This window comes from Moschus berezovskii, chromosome 8 (genome assembly GCF_049115385.1).
Source record: "Moschus berezovskii isolate FMDL1 chromosome 8, NW_MosBer_1.0, whole genome shotgun sequence".
NCBI classification, from domain to species: domain Eukaryota; kingdom Metazoa; phylum Chordata; class Mammalia; order Artiodactyla; family Moschidae; genus Moschus; species Moschus berezovskii.
Genome location: NC_142467.1, coordinates 69,761,284 through 69,785,565, shown reverse-complemented (window position 1 = coordinate 69,785,565; position 24,282 = coordinate 69,761,284). Strand labels below are relative to the sequence as shown.

At 42.6% G+C, this 24,282-nt stretch overlaps 1 protein-coding gene and 1 pseudogene across 1 annotated transcript; both read left to right on the top strand.

Moving 5' to 3' along the window:
* Nucleotides 1-269: 269 nt before the first annotated feature.
* On the top strand, nucleotides 270-1,199 carry LOC129559137 (olfactory receptor 2T27-like). Its single transcript, XM_055430633.2, has one exon. It carries the CDS (start codon nucleotides 321-323, stop codon nucleotides 1,197-1,199), a length of 879 nt encoding a protein of 292 aa, XP_055286608.2. The 5' UTR covers nucleotides 270-320.
* Nucleotides 1,200-2,757: 1,558 nt separating this feature from the next.
* On the top strand, nucleotides 2,758-3,787 carry LOC148777091 (cytochrome c oxidase subunit 6B1 pseudogene; annotated as a pseudogene).
* The last annotated feature ends 20,495 nt before the right edge of the window (nucleotides 3,788-24,282 follow it).

Here is a 24,282-nt window from a genome sequence, read left to right as displayed (position 1 = left end):
TTTAAGTTCCCCTGTGAACACTGCTTTGGCTGAATACCATGCCTATTAGAGTAGTTTTTCATTGTGAAAAAATGTCGACCCTACAGCAATCTGCAAGACTGTTAGGAAGAACTCCCACAGCCCCTTAGCCAGCCTTGCCGGTTACTTTCTGCTGTTCATCTATCACCTTCTCTCTGACTCGGAGTGGACGCTTCTGAGCCCTTGGTGAGCCGGTTCACTTTCCTCCCCACAGTGAAGTTCAGCAGGAGGCAGTCAGAGGGACCTGGAACCGTTCCTCCTCTACTGGCTTCGTTCTCACCAGCCTTTTCAATGAGAGCCAGATGCACGTGTTCCTCTTCGGTATGGTGGTGGTCATCTACACACTCGCCATGGCCAGCAATGCTGCCATGGTCCTCCTGATCTGGGCAGATGCCCGGCTCCACACACCCATGTACCTCCTCCTCAGCCAGCTCTCCTTCTTGGACATCTTCTTCACCTCAGTCACTGTCCCCAAGATGATAGCAGGCTTCCTCTTTGGATGGATAAGCATCTCATTTGGAGGCTGTGGAGCACAAATGTTTTTCTTCATGTTCCTGGGGGCTGCAGAGTGCATCCTGCTGGCCCTCATGGCCTATGACCGCTACGTGGCCATCTGTAACCCTCTGCGCTACGCAGTGCTCATGAGTCGCCGGACCTGCCTGCTCCTGGTGGCTGCCTCCTGGCTGGGAGGGTCACTCAACGCCTCCATCCAGACGGCCCTGACCCTGCAGTTCCCCTACTGTGGCTCACGGAAGATTGCGCACTTCTTCTGTGAGGTGCCTTCCCTGCTGAGGTTGGCCTGTGCTGACACGGCTGCCTATGAGCGGGTGCTCTTTGTCACGGGCGTGGTGGTCCTCCTGGTGCCCATCGCCTTCATCACCACCTCCTACGCCTTAATCCTCACAGCCGTGCTCCGCATGCACTCTGCGGAGGGGCGTAAGAAGGCCCTAGCCACCTGCTCCTCCCACTTGGCCGTCGTCAACCTCTTCTATGGGCCCCTTGTCTACACTTACATGTTACCTGCATCCTACCACTCTCCTGGCCAGGATGACGTAGTATCCGTCTTCTATACAGTCCTCACACCCATGCTGAATCCTGTCATCTACAGCCTCAGGAACAAGGAAGTAACAGGAGCAATGAAGACGGTCATAGGGAAATGTGGGGTAGGTAGGACTGTTTAAGACCCAGGAGAGAAGGATCCTCACCTCTAAGATGTGCCTGTGGCTCCAGGTGCCCATTCTAGGATTGCCTTCCAGAATGAGCGGTCACAAATCCACATACAGAAAAGTGAAAGGGGCACTCCTCATTCCCTTCCAGCTCCCACACTTCAAAGAGATGTCCAGATGGCTGTGTCCACTCCCCACTCACCTTCCCCACTTCAACAAACTCCAGGCCAGCTTCTCCATCCATCCCTTGTCTGAAGTAGCAATCACTCATCATCTCCATGTGACTGAGTGTCCAAGGGCTTCCCTTCTCTTCAAAGGGCCTTCATTGCTATTTCCCCAAACGTCTCCTTTATTCTTCTCCTCCAGCCACAATAGCTCTCTTGCTGTTGCCCAAAACTCCTAAGCACAATCCCACCTAGGGGTCCTTCAATGCAGAGGTGTCAATGCCTGGGCACTTCCCCCTACATCTTTGCATGGTTTTTGCCTTCAATTCATTTAGGAACTGCTCAAATGTGACCTTTTAGGGATTCCTACACTGGCCACCCTGTCCAAAATCTCATTCCCACTCCGTCATCTTTTTTCGAACTTCATTTGTGTATTCTGTGTTTCTTTTTCCCTTTAGAATGTATGGGCGTACAGAGGCTTTGATTCTTAATTCTGATTCCTAGAAGAATGACAGGCGCAGGGTCCATCAATAAATACCTGTTGAACCAACCGATAAAGCTGAAAAACATTTTCTTACCTTAGCCAATGTTGACACTGTTGTTAGTTCCTCCTTGAAAATCTCTCTTCTGGCCCACCCCTTCCTATTCAGTGATGAGTGCCTCAGAACCTGGTGCCTACTCCTTCTCAATCCACACTCCCTCTTATCACTCTAATTCACGGACATGACTTCAGTTACCACCTGCCACCAAACTTGGTCATATATTTATAAGCTAGCCAGATATCTCCTACAAGACTTTTAACACCCAACTCCACATGACACCCCACTGGATGTTTCAAAGGCACCTCGAATTCATCATGCCAAGATGCAAAGTCATGATCTCAGTTTCATGTCAGGTAACTGAGTGAATGTCTCACCAGGTCAGTAGGTGTGCATCGCCACTCATATTCAGTCCCTCACAAAGTCCTCAAGACAGTCCATTTGACTGTCAATGCCTACCTTCCCACAACGTATATTCCCTTAGGGTTTCAGCTACCACTACCATAGTCTAACAATACAGTGGATGAGTCAGGAATGTCCAAACAGGTCTCCTTGCCCCCATTCTTACCACACCTCATGTACAAAACCACAGGTTTTTTCCTCGAGATGTAGCCAACGAGATTTCTGAACACAAATCTAACCCCATACCACCGACTTCACCCCATAACCTCCCCTTAAATTGTTTTAGCAATTGCCACTGTTCCCTCACATGTCATCATCTGATACATGATATATTTTTACATACATATATTGTTTACCATCTGTCTTCCACTATAAGGTAGTGGAAGGTGCTATAAGCTCCATGAGGACAAATGTTGTCTTTGCACTTGACATACAGTTGGCATTTATTAAATATTGAATAATGACTACATGAATGAATTAATGCACTCAGGTAAAACAAATAATCTTTCCCATTGCATACAAAGCCCTAAGGAGTCTGGTCTTCTTGGCTTCATCTCATGTTTCTTTCTCCTTAATCCTGCTCCTCTGCTCCTTTCTTACAGGTCATTTCCAGAGCTGTTCCTCTGCCTGGGATGCTGCTTTCTCCTCTGTGCTTAGAATCCTTCCTTCCTTAGCCCAAGTATCATATCTTCAAGGAATTCTTCTCCATAATCCCAAACTAAGTCAAGTTCTTTTAGATATGTCCCATATCCTTCCTAACCTTTAGTTCTTCAGTTAAGTCTGTTTCCTCACAGTACATGAGAGCAGGGAGTCTCCATGACTTCACCACAGCGCCTAACTTAGCACCTGGCACATTATAATGCCTCAATAAGTATCAAAAAGAAAGAAAGGAAGGAGGATACAGGCAGAAAGGAGGGAAAGCAGCAGGAAGGCAGGGAGGAAGGAAGGGATAGAGACTGATCTGCAGTCTTGTACCTCCAAATCAGACCATCCTTTGCCACCATAAATCTTTGCTTATATAATGCAACCGCCATAAGAGATGCCACTAATCACTCTGTGTATTTTAAGACATCTCTAAAAGTCTTCAGAGGCCAGAAATCCATCCTGAAAGCCCAATCTACATCCTTTATACCGAAGCTGGATGATAAAAATTGAGAACAGGCCAGCCTTTTCTTCCACTTCTGGTCATACACGGTGAGGATCACATTGTGCTTCCAGCAGTTTCAGGAGCATCTTTAATAGGATTCAGCAGTATAGCAGAAGATATCAAGACCAAAATCAACTACCAGACTGTTCCTTTTAACAGTTGCTTCCCCCACCAGGATCAGACCAGAACTACCTGACTTCTACTGCTATGAGAAGGCAATGACTGCTAAAGCGGGAGAGAGGAGTGTCATGTGCTAATGGTACCTGCATGTGTAAGTCCTTCTGACCCATATCCTGGGCATCAGCCTGGAATGAGTGGCAGACAGAAAGCATGTTTCCTGGGAAGATGTGACCTGGCTCCATCCCACTTCCTCTGTCCTCCATCCTTCTCCCAGTGTGGTGAAGAGGGACCTAAGTACATGGTGATCCCCACCCTGGGATCCTGAATCATGGCTTAACTAATGATAAATTACTCATTAAAAAAGTTAGAGGTGGGGGGGATGAGAACATCATTTAGAAGTATGTTTCCACCCAAACACTTTAACCATATTCCCTTCCTTAGAAGAAACTAACTAAGAGGAGAGTGAGTTCTATTCCAAAGGATTATGTGCAGGCCAGCATTTCATAATCTCATCCCACCACAGAATTCCAGAACAAGATCCCCTTCTTCACCACAGTTCCCAACCCTGTACATTATAAGCATGATCTTTAACTCCTTAGCACTTGCCCAAGCAAAGGAGAAAGTCATAATTTGCACCTACTGATATGTCTGACCTCTAACTCATCAAATAGGTAGGCAAGTTTTGAAAACTGACAAGTGGAAGATAACCTGTCTACTCATGCCTTCCTGTGCTACAGAGAGCAAGCTATATTAAGATAAAAAGTTTGACCTTCTTCTTTGTAAATATACCCCAATTTCAACTGAGCAGACACTGCCTAGAATATGTTTCCCAGTTATCAATGTAGCTAGGTATGGCTATGTACCTAAGCTCTGAATGGTGGCCCCTAAGCACAAATGTAGCCATTCAGCAGGGTCCTCAGATGTCAGAGCAGTGTCACATTCCTCTCCACCCCACCACACTTTCCTTCTGGCTGACATGTAGTCATAACAAATGGAGCTTCAGTGGACATCTTGGAATATGAGGTAGAAGCCAGGAAATGAGAATACCAGAACAGCAATAAGGAAGGAAAGTGAGTTTCTGAAATCATGGAGGTGATCAACCACTATGTTTTCTGGCACTTGCAGTGAATCTAATTCTAATTAACAACATTTCACACCACAAAAGCGACAGGAAGAGTTGACCCTTTTCATGGCAAATGACATGGGAAAGCCTAGCTCTATTAGACAAGAGAGATGCCAAGCATCCTTCATCATAAGGATCATGATCATGATCATCATCCCTACACTTAGGAAGCAGAAGAAATAATAAGAAACATGATCTAGATAGGGATCTTGTTATGTGTGTTATGTGTGTGCATGTGTGCTCAGTCGTGTCCAACTCTTTGCAACCCTATGTACTGTAGCCCACCAGGCTCCTCTTTTCATGGAATTTCCCAGGCAAGAATACTGGAGTCAGTTGCCATTTCCTTCTCCAGGGGATCTTCCCAACCAAGGGATCAAACCTGTGTCTCCTGCATCTCTTGCATTGGCAGGTGGATTCTTTACCACTAAGTCACCTGGGAAGCTCATAGATAGAGATCTAGATAGATAAAGCTTTTAGATATAGATCTCAGATAGATGACAGGTCATATACTTATATATACATATGACAGATAACAGATAGATGACAAATAGATCACTCACTAGATAGGTGATAGATACATAGATAGATAATCACGTTTTCTTCATTCACTCCTCCATGGATGGACACTTACATTGTTTCCATATCTTGGCTATAGTGAATAATGCATCCATGAACATGGGAGTATATATACCTCTTCAAGACACTAATTTCATTTCCTTTGGGAATATCCAGAATTGTGATTGCCGGATCATATAGTAGTTCTATTTTTAGTTTTTTGAGGATAATGTTTGTTTATGCAAGTGTAAGTAGTCTTTCCATCTTCTTCATGGCCTTGATATTCCTCTGGAGAGGTGATTTATAGTACTTTTACTCTCAGCTTCTTCCTGGGAGTAGGCCCACCCCCAAAGAAAGAATTGATGGCAGCCTCATTTCTTACAAGCTGTTACTTTTAGTAAGATAAATGAAGCTCTGAAAAGGTTTCTTTCTTTGAATCTGTTAATGTCGAATATCTTCAGCTTAAAATAATCATATCAACTCAGTTTCTGAGCAGGTCCCCACACATCACTGCAAAATGTTCAGACATAAAGATTCTCCAATTTCCTACCAGCTGGCATTTTCTCATCCTTAGCAGTCAGTGTTAAGGTCTTGCCCTCAACAGGTAATTCTCACTACTTTTTCCCCTAATAGTAGCAGCCCCAAGATTTGAACTGAAAACTGGTATCCCATCAAAGGTCTGATATCTCCACTTGAGGCATTTCCTCCAAGGATCCTTTTCAGCCTTTCTTTCTCCCTTCTTTATCTGGAGAGAAACCCGGGAGACTATACTCAATAGCAGATGGAGGGGCAGGATTTACATACTTTCAGATACTCCACCCCTGATCTACCCAAGTCTAGGACATCACCCACACCTCCTTACAGGGCCTTTTTCAGCTATTTTCTCACAGAGACTCTCATTCCCTTGGTCACTTTGGCAGTGTGCCTACAGACTACCTCCTTCCCTCGGGTGCAGGAAAGCGCACACCTGGGACAGGGAAGTAGTGATGTAGCCAGCTGTGTCTCTCCCTTTCTTGCTCTCAGCTGGGTCACAGACAAAGCAATCTTAGAAAATCTTTGACTGTTCCACCTGTGACCTTCACCACTTCTTTTCACTTCTAAGTCAACTTCCTCATCAATTATTTATTTAAATTTTGGACTATTTATTCAAAAGAACATGGCACCTGGTCTCATCATTTCATGGCTAATAGATGGGGAAACAGTGGAAACAGTGAGAGGCTTTATTTTTGGAGGCTCTAAAATCACTGTAGATGGTGAGTGCAGCCATGAAATTAAAAGATACTTGCTCCTTGAAAAAAAAGTTATGACCAACCTAGATAGCATTTTAAAAAGCAGAAACATTACTTTGCCAACGGTCCACCTAGTCAAAACTGGTTTTTTCAGTAGTCATGTAAGGATGTGAGAGTTGGACTATAAAGAAAGCTGAAGGGGGAACTCATGTACACCCGGGGCAGATTCATGTCAATGTATGGCAAAACCAACCAATATAATATTGTAAAATAATTAGCTTCCAATAAAAAAAAAAAAAGAAAGCTGAGTGCCAAAGAATTGATGCTTTTGAATTCTGTTGGAGAAGACTCTTGAGAGTCCCTTAGACAGCAAGGGGAGTCAACCAGTCCATCCTAAAGGAAATCAGTCCTAAATATTTATTGGAAGGACTGATGCTGAAGCTGAAACTCCAACACTTTGGCCACCTGATGTGAAGAGCTGACTCATTTGAAAAGACCCTGATGCTGGGAAAGATTGGGAGCAGGAGGAGAAGGGGACGACAGAGGATGAGATGGTTGGATGGTATCACCAACTCAATGGACATGAGTTTGGGTAAACTCCAGGAGTTGGTGATGGACAGGGAGGCCTGGTGTGCTGCGGTTCATGGGGTCACAAAGAGTCGGACACGACTGAATGACTGAACTGAACTGATACTCTGGATACTAACACAACATTGCAAAGCAACTACACTCTAATAACTTTTTTAAAGTACAGTGTAAATATAACTATCAAATCCACTGAGAACTCCCCCAAAATTACGTGACTCCTTTTATTGAGCTACTTGCTTTGTTGTGGTGGTCTGGAACCAAGACTGCACTATCTCCAAGATATGCCTACATGTTACTAATGCTAATTTCACCTGTTAATTTTTACTTTTCTTAGTAGAAAATTTAAAAATACAAATGTAGCTCATTGTATTTTTATTGGACTGCACTGGTCTAGATTATTGACAGTCCAATGATATATTTACCTTAGACATTTTGTATTGTCTCCTTTGTAAGGTGCTTTCTCTTATCACTTTATGTAGTCTCATTATTTAAAAAAAATTTTTAAACAAAGTTAAAAGCTTTTTTTCTTACCAGAGAAAAGAAACAAGAAAGTGTCCAAGTACTCAAACAGTTATTGATGTTGCTAAATATTAGTCTGTGTTAAACCTTAAAACTTTCCACAGAAATCCCTCTCCTTCAAGGCACATGGTAGGATTACTCTGCTCCAGCCCCCTGAAGTTAGGCATGCCCATTAGAATGTGATCTGGGGGGATATTTAAGAATCAATTCAATGATTGATTTGTATATACCCTTGCATCCCTTGACTAAATCCCACTTGAATATGGTGTATTATCCTTTTAATATGTTGTTGGATTCTGTTTGCTGCTATTTTGTTGAGGAGTTTTGCATCTATGTTCATCAGTGATATAGACCTATACTTTTCTTCTACATGGTATCTTTGTCTGAGCTTGGTGTGAGGATAATGGTGGTCTCAAAGAATGAGTTTGGGAGTTTTCCTCCCTCTGTAATTTTTTGGAACAGTGTCAGAAGGATGTGTATTAACTCTTATCTAAATGTTTGATATAACCCTCCTGTGAAGCAATCTGGTATTGGACTTTTGTTTGTTGGGTGTTTTTAATCACATTTCAATTTCAGTACTTGTGATTGGTCTATACATATTTTCTATTTCTTCCTGGTTCAGTCTTGGGAGATTGTACCTTTCTAAAAATGTGTTCACTTCTTCCAGGTTGTCCATTTTATGGGCATATAGTTACTTGTAGTAGTCTCTTATGATCCTTTGTGTGGTATAAGATTTGCCACATTGTCTTTCCCCTGCTGTAGTGACTGGGGAAGCTCAATTTGAGACAGAGCTTCCTACCAGTCCATGGCAACAAGGAGCATAATTTAGAAATAAAATTATATGTCCGTGGTGTTAAGTTACTGAAAATTGTGGTGTTTGTTACTACAGCAAAACCTGACCCATTTTGACTGATGCATATTCTATCACTGGTAATTTAGACAGGAAACCACCTTGATCAGGTATATATACAGTGTGAGTTGCTCTATGTTATAACTGTTGGACTCCTTCCTATCTCTTACTGGATTCTGAGTTCCTTGAGGATAGAAAGAGTATGCACTTAATTTCTTCACACCATTATCAGATCTGACACATAGTTAGAAGTTAGCACATATTTGAAGACTGAATGGAACAAATGAATTAATTAATGAGTGTCATAACAGGTAGCTAAGTCTTTGGGGCAGGGAGATTTCTCAGAGGAAGATAGAATAGAAAGAGTAAAAAGACTGCCAAATTAAGCTTGGAGTTCAAATAAGTGTAATAAGCACAAGTTTATTGCAGCATATAGCTACAGATATGAGAGTTCATTTTTGGTTTTCATTTTGTTCTTCTGTTTGCTTGCTTACTTGAGTTTTTTGTTTTGTTTTGTTTTGTTTTTAGCTAGCCCTGTTCTAGTGCCTGTATGATTCCTGACGTTGGCAGGTCACCTGACAAGAGTACACTAAAGCAGTGAAGGTATGAGCCACTAAAGAGACAGGAACTAGAATCTAAACTTGATCAGCAATGATTTGGAAGATAAGAATTCTCCAGTGGATGGTGGTAGAAAGGTGTGTTTATAGCAGTTGAGGCATTAATGGAGCTTGAGAAAGTAAATATCAGCTCAAAATCTTCCCACCATTGATCAGGCTGGGAGAGAAGACATTCATAAATACCAGGTGCAAAGTTAACAGGAAACGTCTCTCCTGGGGTAGAATAAAGTTTTTATCTCTTCAGTCATAAAATTGAATGACTATTGCTTTCTTAATGAGAAACTTGCCTAAAAAAATCTAAGTCAGTTTGCAGACAAATATCTTTGATCTCCAACCTAGGAGCAAAGGAGCAGATATGAGATTTTAGGCATTCAGGTCTATCTTAACTTTGTCATTTAAGCAGTCCACCTCACAGTCCAAACCTGACAAGGATCTATTTACATATAGTTGCGCTTCACTTTGAACTTCATATAAATTTATCCCAAGTGTCACTCTTCTCCCAAATTCTGTAATAATTCTTTGTTTGGTGATATGTCCCAGAGTTCCTACTCAAATCAACAAACTTAACTATATCGGGCTACAGGGTTATCCTTGGTTATCTAGTTGCTGAGTCTAGCAAAGTTTCTCAGCCTCAGCACTATTAACATTTTAGGTCAGATAATTCTTTGTTGTGGCAGCGAGGGAGACAAACGCGTGTGTTGTTCAGCATGCTTGGCAGCACCTCTGACCTCTAATCACTAGACACCAGTAGCACCCCCAGTTGTGACAGCCAGAAATGTCTTGGTACCCTCCCAAATGTCTCTGGGGAATACATTCACCACCAGCTGAGAGTCACTGGGCTAGGTCATACATTATCAATGGTGGCCATATCACCAGTAAGATCTTCTAATTTTTAAGTTTTGTAACTGGAGCATTTTTGAGGAAGGGGGAAGAAATCTTATATATAACAATAGTGTGTGGCCCTCCAAAAGATCATAGTATGTGTACAAATAAACAATATAACAGCGGTATTAAAATTTCACAGCAGAGGAGCCAATAGGAAGGAAAGGGGTCTAAAAAGGCCCTTGTAGAAGGGCAATCATGGAAAGAAGTTGAGAAACTACAGGCCTGGATAAGCTGCAGTGGAAGCAGGAGTGAGAGTGTTGGAAGGAACTGAAGTTAGAGCATGAGTAATGGCAGACTCCATTCAGGGACATCTTTCTGGGAGTTAGGAATTCTATTCTGTGGTTGTGTGGGAGTGCAGGGCAGGCAAAATGCAGAGGAGAGCAATCTGATAGCTCTGAGGTTTGGGCTATTTGAGTTTAAAGTAAGAGTCTGATGCTAGGAGGGATTGGTGGTGGGAGGAGAAGGAGATGACAGAGGATGAGATGGCTGGATGGCATCACCGACTCGATGGACATGAGTTTGAGTGAACTCTGGGAGTTGGTGATGGTCAGGGAGGCCTGGCGTGCTGTGATTCATGGGGTCTCAAAGAGTCGGACACGACTGAGAGACTGAACTGAAGCTAACATTCCAAATTTCTGCCTAACGAGCCATGTTCCAAGTGTACAATCACCTCCAGAGCAGAAGAGGGGCCACTTCTACTGGTTACCTAGGGCTGCTGTAACAAACTACCGAAATGAATGGCTCAAAACAACAGAAATATGTTCTCTCATCGTTCTGAAATCAGGTGTTGGCAGAGCCACCCTTTCTCCAGATGATCATGGGAGTGTCTGTTCCTTGCCTCTACCTAATTCTAGTGGCTGTCAGAATTTCTTGTGACCACATCAGTTCAACCTCTGCTTCCACAGTCTCATAGTCCTGTTCTCCTCTCTGAGTCTTCTCCTCTGTGAGTCTATTTCAAAACTCCTCCTGCTTCTCTCTTCTAAGAATACATATTAAAGGCGACCCAGATAATCTAGGGAAAAGGTCTCAAGATTCCCAACTTAATCAAATCTTTTGCCATCTAAGGCAATATTCACAGGTTAAAGATTAAGATATGGATATAACTTTAGGGTCACCATCCAACCCATCACAGTACTATACTAACACAGATATAGATCATTTTTTGTTGTGACTGAAAGTTCTTTTGCACAGGGCTATGGTCGCTCCAACCAGTCCATTCTAAAGGAGATCAATCCTGGGTGTTCATTGGAAGGACTGATGCTAAAGCTGAAACTCCAATACTTTGGCCACCTCATGTGATGAGTTGACTCACTGAAAAAGACTCTGATGCTGGGAAGGATTGGGGGCAGGAGGAGAAGGGGACGACAGAGGATGAGATGGCTGGATGGCATCACCAACTCGATGGACATGAGTTTGAGTGAACTCTGGGAGTTGGTGATGGACAGGGAGGCCTGGCGTGCTGTGATTCATGGGGTCGCAAAGAGTTGGACACGACTGAGCAACTGAACTGAACTGATAGTCGCTAAGAGTCGGACACTACTGAGCAACTTCACTTTCACTTTTCACTTTCATGCATTGGAGAAGGAAATGGCAACCCACTCCAGTGTTCTTGCCTGGAGAATCCCAGGGACGGGGGAGCCTGGTGGGTTGCCGTCTATGGGGTCACACAGAGTCAGACACGACTGAAATGACTTAGCAGCAGCAGCATAGCAAGGAAAATTATAAACCAAGAGTCAAAACATTTGATGAGGGCTTCCCTGGTGGCTTGGTGGCAAAGAATCCACCTGCCAATGCAGGAGACACAGGTTCAATACCTGATCCAAGAAAATCCCATATGCTATGGAGCAACTAAGCCCATGAACCACAGCTACTGAGTCAGCACTAGACTCTGTGCTTTGCAACAAGAGAAGTCCCCTGTTCACCACAAGTAGAGAAAAGCGCCCCCAGCAACAGAGACACAGAACAGTCAAAAATAAATAAATAAAATTACTTCCAAAAACTCTGAAGAGTGGCCAGAACTGACCTAGTAACTAGTGAACTTATCACAAAGAATGAAGTCAGTGTAAATGTCAAGGGAGTAGTTTTGGTTTTTTTAATTGCGGTTTTGAAAAGCCATAAAATTTCCCATTTTAATTAAGTGTATAATACAATAGTGTTAACTATAGTCATATCATTGTGCAACAGATCACTATTAATTCTTCGTATCACAAAACTGGACCTCTACACGCATTGAACAACTACCCCTTTCCTCCTCTCCCCGCCCCCCCATCCCCAGCCCCTAGTAACTATTGCTTTGCTTTCTTTTTTGAAGAGATGGAGCAGAGACGTTTAGAGTTGACAGGTAAGAGGATCAGCCACCGTAAGACATCTTTAATCGGGTATGTGAGTGAACACCAAACAACTAGGAAAAGTGGTAACTCACCTTGACTCATTTCTCTCAATTCCCTGGACCATGGAAACAGCCCATCAGGCTTTCTCCAGTCACGTGAGCCTCTGAGGCCCTAGCATCTCGTTGGCCAGGGCTCCCGCGAAGTGTGGGAAGAGCAAGAGGAGGGACCAACAGGGATGGGCCAATTAGGAAGCAGAGGCCCCTGCCCCTGCGCTTGCGCAGTACTCTCTGGCCCACTCCAGGAAGAGCTGTGTTCCCGGGTGCAGGTGCTAGGTAATACGTGTGACAACTTGCGTGGCCACACAACACACCAGGGAGCTAGACACAGCCCACTTGCTCCCGTAACCCTGTAGAAAGTAGCGGACAAGCTGGAAGGAGCCTCAGACCACTTCTGAATACCAGGTGCCTCCAAAGGCCAAGTTTACAGTGGCCCACTCAGCAAGCAGGGCCTCAGGAGGGGTTCACAAGTGGCAGAAAGGCTATTGCTGTGGGAGGTCGATCCTGGACAGATTGGGTGTTTCTTCCTGTGGACCTGGGCTAACTAGCTCCTGTCTTTCAGAGAGAAAGGGACAAGGCATCAGTCATGCAACGAGCAGCTCCCAGCAGCCTCCTCTTGGCCTGTAGCCTGGCCTTGACACCTTTTCTCGCAGGTAAGTGTACAGGCTGTGTCCCTAGCCAAATTCTCTCATCACAGTATCCCCACCCACATTTCTGTCTCCCTAGCTGACTTATCCTCTGTATTCCTCTTTGCATTCTCTCTTTAATGCGCTCATTCCTGCATTCCCACCCTTATTCTTCCATTCTTGTCTGTATTCTGCAGACCTCAGTGACACTTTCCTTGTGGGTGCTCGGCATGAACATCTGCAGTGATTATACAGGCATCATTCCTGCCCTCGTAGGTCTTACAAAGTACTGACCAGTGTTGGGAACAGAGTCCTGAGTGTCAATTCAAATCAACTCCAACTCCTTACTGCCTGACCTCAGGTGAATAATTGAGCCCATCCATGGGGCTTCCCAGGTGGGGCTAGTGGTAAAGAACTTGCATGCTAATGCAGGAGACATGAGAGATATGGGTTTGATCCCTGTATCGGGAAGATCCCCTGGAGAAGGGCATGGCAACACACTCTAGTGTTCTCGCCTGGAGAATCCCACGGACAGAAGAGCCTGGCAGGCTACAGGCCATAGGGTCACAAAGAGTTGGACATAACTGAAGTGACTTAGCCCTCACGCACATGCCTCTAGTATGGGCTTCCTAGGTGGCTCGGTGGGTAAAGAATCTGCAAGCAATGCAGGATACATCCCTGCATTGATTTGATCCCTGTGGGAGGAGGGCATGGCAATCCACTCCAGTATTTCTTCCAGTTCAGGTATCATTGGCTTGGGCACCAGAGGGCACAGGGAGGCTCGAGGGCAACTTCAAGGGGAAAGGAGAAAGTAATACTGCCACACTTAACCTGGTGACCATTTTTCTTCAAAATTGCCTGCGTTTACTCTGTTGGTCAGAGCTTGTTTTGTGGTTAGATTTATAGTGAAGTTTGCTTGAATGTTCTTTGCAATAAGCCTTTTTCCTGGTTTTATTAATAAAGAATTAATATACATCACTGTACATCACTGTATCAGTTTAAGGTGTGCAGCAAATGGTTTGACTTACATTTATTGTGAAATAATTACTGAGTGCTTTCAATTTTTCCCTTGTGATAAGAACTCAAGATTTACTCTCCTAACTTTCAGTGTTAACTATCAGCATCATGTTGTATTACGTCCCTAGGACTTTTTTCTTATCACTGAGAGTTTGTGCCTTTTGACCACATTTTCCCAATGCCCCTTTCCATTACCTCTGGTAACCACAAGACTGATTGCTTTCTCTATGAATTTGTTTTAGATTCCACATATAAGTGAGATCATACAGTATTTACCTTTCTCTGTCTGGCTTACTTTACATAGCATCATGTTCTCAAGGTCCATCTATGTTTCCATAAATGACAGCTTTTCCTTGTTTTTTATAGATGATATCTATACATACACACACACACACACACACACACACACACACATACACACACATATATATAGCGAAAGAGATCTCACAATTTCTTCATTCATCTATTGATGGAAACTTAGGTTGCTTCCATTCTTGGCTGTTGGGAATAATGTTGTTGTGAGCATAGGGGCGCAGCTATCTTTTTTTTGTAGTATTTTCATTTCCTTTGAATGTATTCCCAAAAGTAAAAATGCTGGACTAAATACAGAGGTACTGTATTTAATTTTTTGAGGATCCTCCATACTGTTTTCCATTAGTGGCTATGCCAGTTTACAATCTCCTTTCTCCACATCCTCACCAGCATTTGTTATCTCTTGTCTTCTTTATGATGACCGTTCTGTCAGGTGTAAGGTGAAATATTGTGGTTGTGATTTGCATTTCCCTAATGACTAAATATTGTGCGTCATTTCAGTCCTGTTGGCAATTTGTTTATGTTCTTTGGAAAAAATGTCTATTCAGGAATTTTGCCCATGAGTGTTTTGTTTTTCCAGGCCTTTTTTTAAGGGGCAAAAGCAAACTTTAGGACCCATCTTTTCTATTACTTCCCATTGTTTTTATTTACTTATATTTATTTGTTTTTAATTAGATAGCTTTTCAAATAAATAATATATGCCCATGGTGTAAAATGAAACAGGTATAGGAGGGAGACGGTATCATCTTCTCCTCTGCAAACCCCCAGTTCAGTTCTTTGGAGCTGTGGCTAGCCAGTTATCTCCTTCATGTTTACCTTTCCAAAGATGGTTCATGTATTTATAAACATATTCAAATGTACCTCTTTCTTCCCATGGCAGCATTTTATACCTAGCGTTCTACATCTTCCCTTGAAGGTACACCTTGGAGAGCTTTTCATACCAGTGCATGTTAGAACAACATATTCTGTCATGGACATGCCAGAATCCATGTAACCATGAGCATTTCAGTCACTTTTAATCATTTCTTATCACAGGGAATACTTCAGTAAATGACTTGGTACAATTACACATGTAGGAAAATACCTAGAGATTGCTAGATCAAAGAGTTTGTGGGTTCTAAATTTTTATTCTATATTATCAAGTTGCCCTTTAAATAAATTATATTAATTTACCCATTAGAAACAGATAGTGCCTGTTGCTCAAACTCTCACCAACAAGCTTTAGTTTCAATTTTCAATTTGTGTTCGTCTTACCATGAAAGACTCTAGAGCAGTGCTGTCCAGTAGTATTTTCTGCAGTGAGCAATATGTCTGTGTCTACACTGTTCAGGACAGTGGTCACTAGCCACATGTAGTTATTGAGCATTTGAAATGAAACAGGTAGAGCCAAACAATTAATTTTTAAAATTTTAGCTAAATTTAAATAGACACCTTGGACAAAGTAGCGTCAATTAGAGTGGGGTGTAAAAGAGTTTGGAAAGAGAGAAAGAGGCATGTGAGACATATTGGTGAGAAACTATGAATTGGAAAACGTCTTTAATGACTTAAAATTTTATAGTTTGTTTGATTTTTTTAATTAATTTTGTCTTTCTGTATGTGTTCCATCAAACAACACTCTCCAGGGAAGGCAGGCCAGATTACCCTTAAAAACCTTACATCTCAAGGTTTCGGGGTTTTTTTTTTTTTTTTTGGAGTTTATGCAGATGACACCACCCTTATGGCAGAAAGTGAAGAGGAACTAAAAAGCCTCTTGATGCAAGTCAAACAGGAGAGTGAAAAACTTGGCTTAAAGCTCAGCATTCAGAAAACTAAGATCATGGCATCTGGTCCCATCACTTTATGGGAAATAGATGGGGCAACAGTGGGAACAGTGTCAGACTTTATTTTGGGGGGTTCCAAAATCACTGCAGATGGTGACTGCAGCTATGAAATTAAAAGATGCTTACTCCTTGGAAGGAAAGTTATGACCGACCTAGATAGCACATTAAAAAGCAGAGACATTACTTTGCCAACCAAGGTCCGTCTAGTCAAGGCTATGGTTTTTCCAGTGGTCATGTATGGATGTGAGAGTTGGACTGTGAAGAAAGCTGATCACCAAAGAATTGATGCTTTTGAACTGTGGTGCTGAGAAGACTCTTGAGAGTCCCTTGGACTGCAAGGAGATCCAGCCAGTCTATCCTGAAAGAGATCAATCCTGGGTGTTCATTGGAAGGACTGATGCTGAGGCTGAAACTCCAATACTTCGGCCACCTCATGCGAAGAGTTGACTCATTGGAAATGACCCAGATGCTGGGAGGGACTGGGGGCAGGAGGAGAAGGGGACGACAGAGGATGAGATGGCTAGATGGCATCACCGACTCGATGCACATGAATTTGGGTGAACTCTGGGAGTTGGTGATGGACAGGGAGGCCTGGCATGCTGCAACTGATGGGGTCGCAAAGAGTCAGACACGACTGAGCGACTGAACTGAACTAAACTGAACAGTGATTGAAGTATAATTGACTTATAGCACTGTTAGTTCCAGGTATACAGCAGAGTGATTTGATATTTCTGATACATTACAAAATGACCATGGTACGTCTAGTTACCATATATCACCATACAAAGTTAGTACAATTTTATTGACTATATTTCCCATGCTATACATTTCACCCCTTTGACCAGCTTATTTTGTAACTGAAAGTTTGTATTTCTTAATCTCCCTTATCTATTTCACTCATCCTCCTACATCCCTCCCCTCCAACCACTTGTTTGTTTTCTGAATTTATAAGTTTATTCTGTTTGTTCATTTGTGTTTTAGATTCTGCATGAGTTAAATCATATGATATTTGTATTTTTCTTGCTGAATTATTTAACTTAATATACTCTAGATCCATCTATGTTGTTGAAAATGGCATTCTGTTCTACTGCTAATATTCCATTGTATATGTATATATATATATATATATATAAAACACATCTTTATCCATTCATTTATTGATATTTAGATTGCTTCCATATTTTGACTTTGTAAGTAATGCTGCAGTAACAGGGGTGCAGATATCTTTTCATATTAGTGTTTTTGTTTTCTTTGGAAGCAGAAGTAAAATTGCTAGATTGTTTAATGGCAACCCACTCCAGTATTCTTGCCTGGAGAATCCCATGGATGGAGGAGCCTGGTAGACTATAGTCCATGGGGTCGCAAAGAGTCGGACACGACTGAGCGACTTCACTTTCGCTTTCTTTCGCTTTAGTATCTCAAAGGGTTTTAATCTGGATTCTGCTTCTTCTTCTTCGTATGGCAGCATGTGACTCTCAGCCCCTAGAAGCCAACTCCCCAACCCCTGCTCTTTGGAAGGCTTGCTGCCCTCACATTTGCAGCACCCAGGGCAGTACGGCTCAATATTTAAAAGGTACACATTAGGTAAAAACCAAAAAGATGTAGATGGAATCTTTGTTTTATTGGACAAACGTACCTTCAGAATGATCTAAAATCCGTGGGATTTTCACACTCCTTGGGATTCCGTGCCAGGGAATGCCAGCACTGAGAGATTCCCACGCTGGTCTCCAGCCCTCTTCCTCTCACCACCCCGCCTTCCCCTTCACTGACACACCAGTTTTCAAGTCCAAGCTCCCCCATTCCACCTGCTCTGCAAACTGCTTGTGGTACTTGAGCAAGAAATGTCAGGATTGCTGATATCCTTAGGATGGGGGGAGGGTATGCAGGCTCCAAGTGGGCATGTCCCCTGGTGTCACCCTCTACTCTCCCTGTGGGGGTTGGCAGAGCCAGCAGAGGGGAGGTCCTATTGGAGGGGGAAGCTAACTAATTTGAAACCACCTTTCAGCAGTCTGAGAAAAGTTTTGCTGATAAATACTGACTTTTACTCCCTTTTTTCAACTTGCTCTTACTTTCCCAGGTTTCTACTTCTTCATCCATCGTTTCTTCTATTCCCTGCTCTGCCTCACGTCTTTCATTGGGGCAGCCAGATCTAATCTTTGTTCTTAACAGTAGCTGGTAGTGGGGACACTTGGATAGAGGTACAGGGGCTGGTCAGTGGACTTCAGCTTGTTAGGATGTTATCAAGCCCCAAAGGCAGAGAATGAGGGAGTTAAAGCTCCCTCTTTGTTGGCCCCTTCTTTGAACTTCCTGTACCCTTTTTTTGTAAGCGTTAGTTATTCTGTACAGGTATTTGGATGATCTCTTTTAGGACTCCATTCAAAAAAGTTTCTCTTTCAGTGAGAACTTCCCGAACTGTACTATAAATTGCAACCACACCCTGCCCTTCCTGTCCTGTTCTGTTTTCTCACTAGTATTTATCATCACTTGACATACTGTGTCGTTTCTGTCTGCCTTCTCCATCAGAATGTAAGCTTCATAAAGGTAGGAATTTTTGTGGTAATTCCAGTGTGAAATGTCACACACAAAATGCTGGGGTAAGGTATTGGAGAGGGTGAATGGGGCAGATCTAACTCTAATTCTGCTCCATGAGTGTGGGTTCATTTGCCTACCAGTGGTAAATAACCAGCCAGTTTTCTTTCTTTTATTTTTTTATACAGTCTCCTGGGAGATTAAAATAAATGACCTCGATGAGAAGGATGTTAATAAATTCCAGTCCAATGGCTATAAGTGTCCAACATGCTTTGCTGTGATGGGAAGAAAGTGTAACACCGATCTCAAGTGGTGCCGAGCAGATAAACTGCAGTGTGTTGAATTTTCTGGCATCATAAACACAGGTACTTTTCTAGGTACTTTTCCTTCTGCAGAAGGAAATGGCACCCCACTCCAGTACTCTTGCCTGGAAAATCCCATGGACAGAGGAGCCTGGTAGGCTACAGTCCATGGGGTCGCAAAGAGTCGGACACGACTGAGCGACTTCACTTTCACTTTCTAGGATGCAATGTAGACACAACAGGTGGCACTTAAACAAGTGGCAGTCTCTCACAAGCTTACGGGGCGTAGGCCTTAAGGGCGGGGTTGAGGAGAAATAAGCTTTTGTTCAAATCTCTTAGAAATAAGGATACCCACAGCAGCTTGATTCTGAAAACATGTCTAATTAGTTTTCTCACATTCATTTGTTCATATATGAATTTTTGCATGCTCTTATTAACAGACTTTCTGATATCTCTGAGGAAGTTATTTTAGCATATTGGGTGACCTTTAAACCTCTGCAGACTTTGGTTAGTTTTTTTAAACACGGGTAGTTTGTGTTGCCTCTAACCCTGTTTTTTTTTTTTTTTAACGTTGAAAGTAAAAACTTTGGAGAAAGGCAGTGACTAAACTTAAACTTTCCTTAAAGTTATCATAAAGCATAATTTACTGTGCTTAATTTGAGAAGATCCTACATAAAATTCTAAATCAACTGAAGACACAAATTAGAAATTCATTATGAAGAGTAACATAGTGTGGGTCTTCCCCAGTGACTCAGTGGTAAAGAGTCCGCCTGCAGTGCAAGAGGTGCAGGAGGCATGGGGTCAATCACTGGGTCACGAAGATCCCCTGGAGGAGGGCATGACAACCCACTCCAGTATTCTTGCCTGGAGAATCCCTTGGACAGAGAAGCCTAGCGTACTGCAGCTCATAGGGTCACAAAGAGTCAGACACAACTGAAGTGAGTTGGCACCCATGCACACAATATGGTGTAGTGTGAAGAGCAGTGGGCAGGGTACGGTGAGGGTTGGGTTGTTTTCATAGCTCTTCTTCTTCCTCCTGCTAATTCTGGGAAGCTCAGCCTTCTTGAATTCTTCATTAATGAGATAATCACAGGGGCTAGTCATTTTGGTTGGTCTCCGGGATTCTTACATTTCTACTTTCTATAAGTTGCCTAACAGTGATTCTGTGCTTTAACATAGCAGTCACTGAAAATGGCACCCAGAGGAGGTGAGATAAAATCACCAACAGCTGCCATGTGAAAGGATGTATCTGAAGGCACTTTGAAAGGCAGGGAATACAATCACAGTGACAGCCTTTTTATGGCTGATATTGACATTTTTAAAAAGATAAAGAATAGGAGGTTGGATTTATGTCCTTAAAATCAGAAAGGGTTTATACCTAACCGAAACACAGAAACATCAAATCCTTATAGATCAGCAGCATGCAATATGCTACTAAAAACGTCACTTGAGGACCAATAAAAGGAAGAGATTCTTATTATTATCTGCATAAAACATCTGTTAAAACATAATGCTAGATCCCCAAGTGATTTTAGGAATTGGAAAAAAGCTTATTTAAAGAAGGTTCATAAAGTTCCGTGAGGGTTCCAATATTTGATTGAGATGGGTTGTGAGGGGATTTGACGATTTGAAGGCCCTGTGTTTGGAGAATACCAGACCTGTTAGAGAGAGTCATATTTAATGACTCACACTCAAATTGTGTGGCCTGGTTTCTATTATACTCCAGCCCAGTCTGGATTGGTTAAAAAAAAAAAAAAGGATTATAAGAAGGATGAGAGTGGAAGTCTCATTTATGGTTTCTTGCAGGTCTTAAAGACATGGCTATTGAAGTGAAAAGATGCATACAAGCAGATCTGTGCAAAGAGACGATAACTTATATGGGTTTTCCAATTGCTAACCAGAGTAAACTTTGCAGACCAGCCATCAACAGTGGGACCAGGGTCAGACCCCTGCCTCCCATCATCTTTATTCTTTTCCTGGAGAAGCTGCTTTATTGAGCTCCTGTAAGGGCCCAGCCATCTCCATTTATGAATTAAACAGGTCTTTTTTTGGTTTATGAATTCTTTCATGTCTATTAAATTTTCCATAGGTGTGTTCAGTTGTGTGTTCAGTTGTCCATTTATTTACCATTCAGCAAGGTTTGTGTATCCACCCTCACACAGTCAGTGTTGGCTCCCTTCTTTTAAGAACATCCCAGGGCATTTTGAGAATAAGGATATGCACACGTTAAATGTTTAAAAAGCAATGCAAAAAGCAAGAATGAGAGTGGTACCCCTGCTCAGGTAGCCAAAGCTGATTGCTCTAGACACAAGGTAGATAGAAGTGGGAGAGCATGAATTTGATTAGGGAAAGGTTAAGAATTTACACTGTGGTGTTAGAGAAGACTCTTGAGAGTCCCTTGGACTGCAAGGAGATCCAACCAGTCCATTCTAAAGGAGATCAATCCTGGGTGTTCATTGGAAGGACTGATGCTAAAGCTGAAACTCCAGTACTTTGGCCACTTCATGAGAAGAGTTGACTCACTGGAAAAGAGTCTGATGCTGGGAGGGATTGGGGGTGGGAGGAGACGGGGATGACAGAGAATGAGATGGCTGGATGGCATCACCCACTTGATGGACATGAGTTTGAATGAACTCCGGGAGTTGGTGATGGACAGGGAGGCCTGGCGTGCTGTGATTCATGGGGTCGCAAAGAGTCGGACACCACTGAGCGACTGAACTGAACTGAACGTGAGTCAACATACCGAAGATTTTAATTGTAAACAACAGTGCTATGTAAGATCTGTAAAAACATTATCCCCTTTCTTGCCCAATACCTGTTCCCCTCAAAATTCAGGACTATCGAAGAAAAGGAGGGATTGAAACTAAGAAGGACTCTGTGGAGCCCTCCTGGGTATGAAAGCCTTTCTCTGTTTGCCTTTTCTTGTTTGTAGGAAGAAGTCATCAGCCTCTGAGACCTTCCAAGTTCCAAAAAGCAGATTCAGTTACTAATTAAGGGAAAGACGGAAAGTCGAAGCCAAGGAGGAGCAATCAAGAAACAATAGTGCAATAATGAAGCAGGGTCTTGGTTCTTCTTCAAAGGATATACATAACAATGTATCTCTGAGTTTTTATATAGGAATTAAGACCCCCACCCAGGTTCAGTTCAGTTTAGTTGCTCAGTCGTGTTCGACTCTTTGCAACCTCATGGACTGCAGCACACCAGGCTTCTCTACCAAATCACCAACTCCCCAAGCTTCCTCAAACTTACATCCATCGTGTTAGTGATACCATCCAACCATCTCATCCTCTGTCATCCCCTTCTCCTACCTTCAGTCTTTCCCAGAATCAAGGTCTCTTTCCAATGAGTCAGTTCTTCACATCAGGTGGCCAAAGTATTGGAGTTTCAGCTTCAGCATCAGTCCTTCCAATGGATATTCAGGACTGATTTCCTTTAGGATGGACTGCTTGCATCTTGTTGCAGTCCAAGGGACTCTCAAGAATCATCTCCAACACCACAGTTCTAAAGCATCAATTCTTCACTGCTCAGCTTTCTTTATAGTCCAACTCTCACATCCATACATGACTACTGGAAAAATCATAGCTTTGACTAGACAAACCTTTGTCAGCAAAGTAATGTCTCTGCTTTTTAATATGCTGTCTAGGTTGGTCATAACTTTTCTTCCAAGGAGCAAGCATCTTCTAATTTCATGGCTACAATCACCATCTGCAGTGATTCTGGAGCCCCAAAAAATAAAGTCTGTCCCTGTTTCCCTTGTTTCCCCATCTATTTGCTGTGAAGTGATGGAACTGGATGCCACGATCTTAGTTTTCTGAATATTGAGTTTTAAGCCAAGTTTTTCACTCTCATCTTTCACTTTCATCAAGAGACTCTTTAGTTCTTCTCTTTCTGCCATAAGGGTGGTATCATCTGAGTATCTGAGGTTATTGATATTTCTCCTGGCAATCTTGATTCCAGCTTGTACTTCATCCAGCCTGACATTTTGCATGATATATTCTGCATTTAAGTTAAATAAACAGGGTGACAGTATACAACCTTGATGTACTCCTTTTCCTATTTGGAACCAGTCTGTTGTTCCATGTCTAGTTCTAACTGTTGCTTCTTGACCTGCATACAGATTTCTCAAGAGGCAGGTCAGGTGGTCTGGTATTCCCATCTCTTTCAGAATTTTTACAGTCTGTTGTGATCCACATAGTAAAAGGCTTTGGCATCATCAATAAAGCAGAAATAGATGTTTTTCTGGAACTCTCTTGCTTTTTCAATGATCCAGCGGATGTTGGCAATTTGATCTCTGGTTCTTCTGCCTTTTCTAAATCCAGCTTGAACATCTGGAAGTTCATGGTTCATGTACTGTTGAAGCCTGGCTTGGAGAATTTTGAGCATTACTTTGCTAGCGTGTGAGATGAGTGCAATTGTGTGGTAGTTTGAACACTGTTTGGCAGTGCCTTTCTTTGGGATTGGAATGAAAACTGACCTTTTCCAGTCTTGTGGCCACTGCTGAGTTTTCCCAATTTGCTGGCATGTTGAGTCAGCACTTTCACAGAATCATCTTTTAGGATTTGAAATAGTTCAACTGGAATTCCATCACCTCCACTAGCTTTGTTCATAGTGGTACTTCCTAAGGCCCACTTGACTTTGCGTTCCAGGATGTCTGGCTCTAAGTGAGTGATCACACCATCATGGTTATCTGGGTCATGAAGACCTTTTTTGTACAGTTCTTCTGTGTATTCTTGCCACTTCTTCTTAATATCTTCTGCTTCTGTTATATCCATACCATCTCTGTCCTTTATTGTGCCCATCTTTGCATGAAATGTTCCTTTGGTATCTCTAATTTTCTTGAAGAGATCTCTAGTCTTTCCATTTCGTTTGTTTTCTTCTATTTCTTTGCATTGATCACTGAGGAAAGTGATCTTATCTCTCCTTGCTATTCTTTGGAACTCTACATTCAGATGGGTATATCTTTCCTTTTCTCCTTTGCCTTCTGCTTTTCTTCTTTTCTCAGCTATTTGTAAGGCCTCCTCAGACAACCATTTTGCCTTTTTCCATTTCTTTTTCTTGGGGATGGTCTTGATCTCTGCCTCCTGCACAGTATCACAAACCATCCATAGTTCTTCAGGCACTCCATCATATCTGATCCCTTGAATACCCATCCAGGTAGAAGATGATAACTTTAATCTGAACACAAGCACATAGACCCGAGACTGGTTGGAACAAAAGGACTGATGATGGAGATTCCTGTAACACCTCCCTATTACCACACCCCATCCAATCAGAGGAAAGTTCTCCAGGGAATCTTCCGGACCCAGGGAATCAAAACCAGGCCTTCTGCATTGCAGACATATCCTTTACCATTTGAGCCACCAGGGAA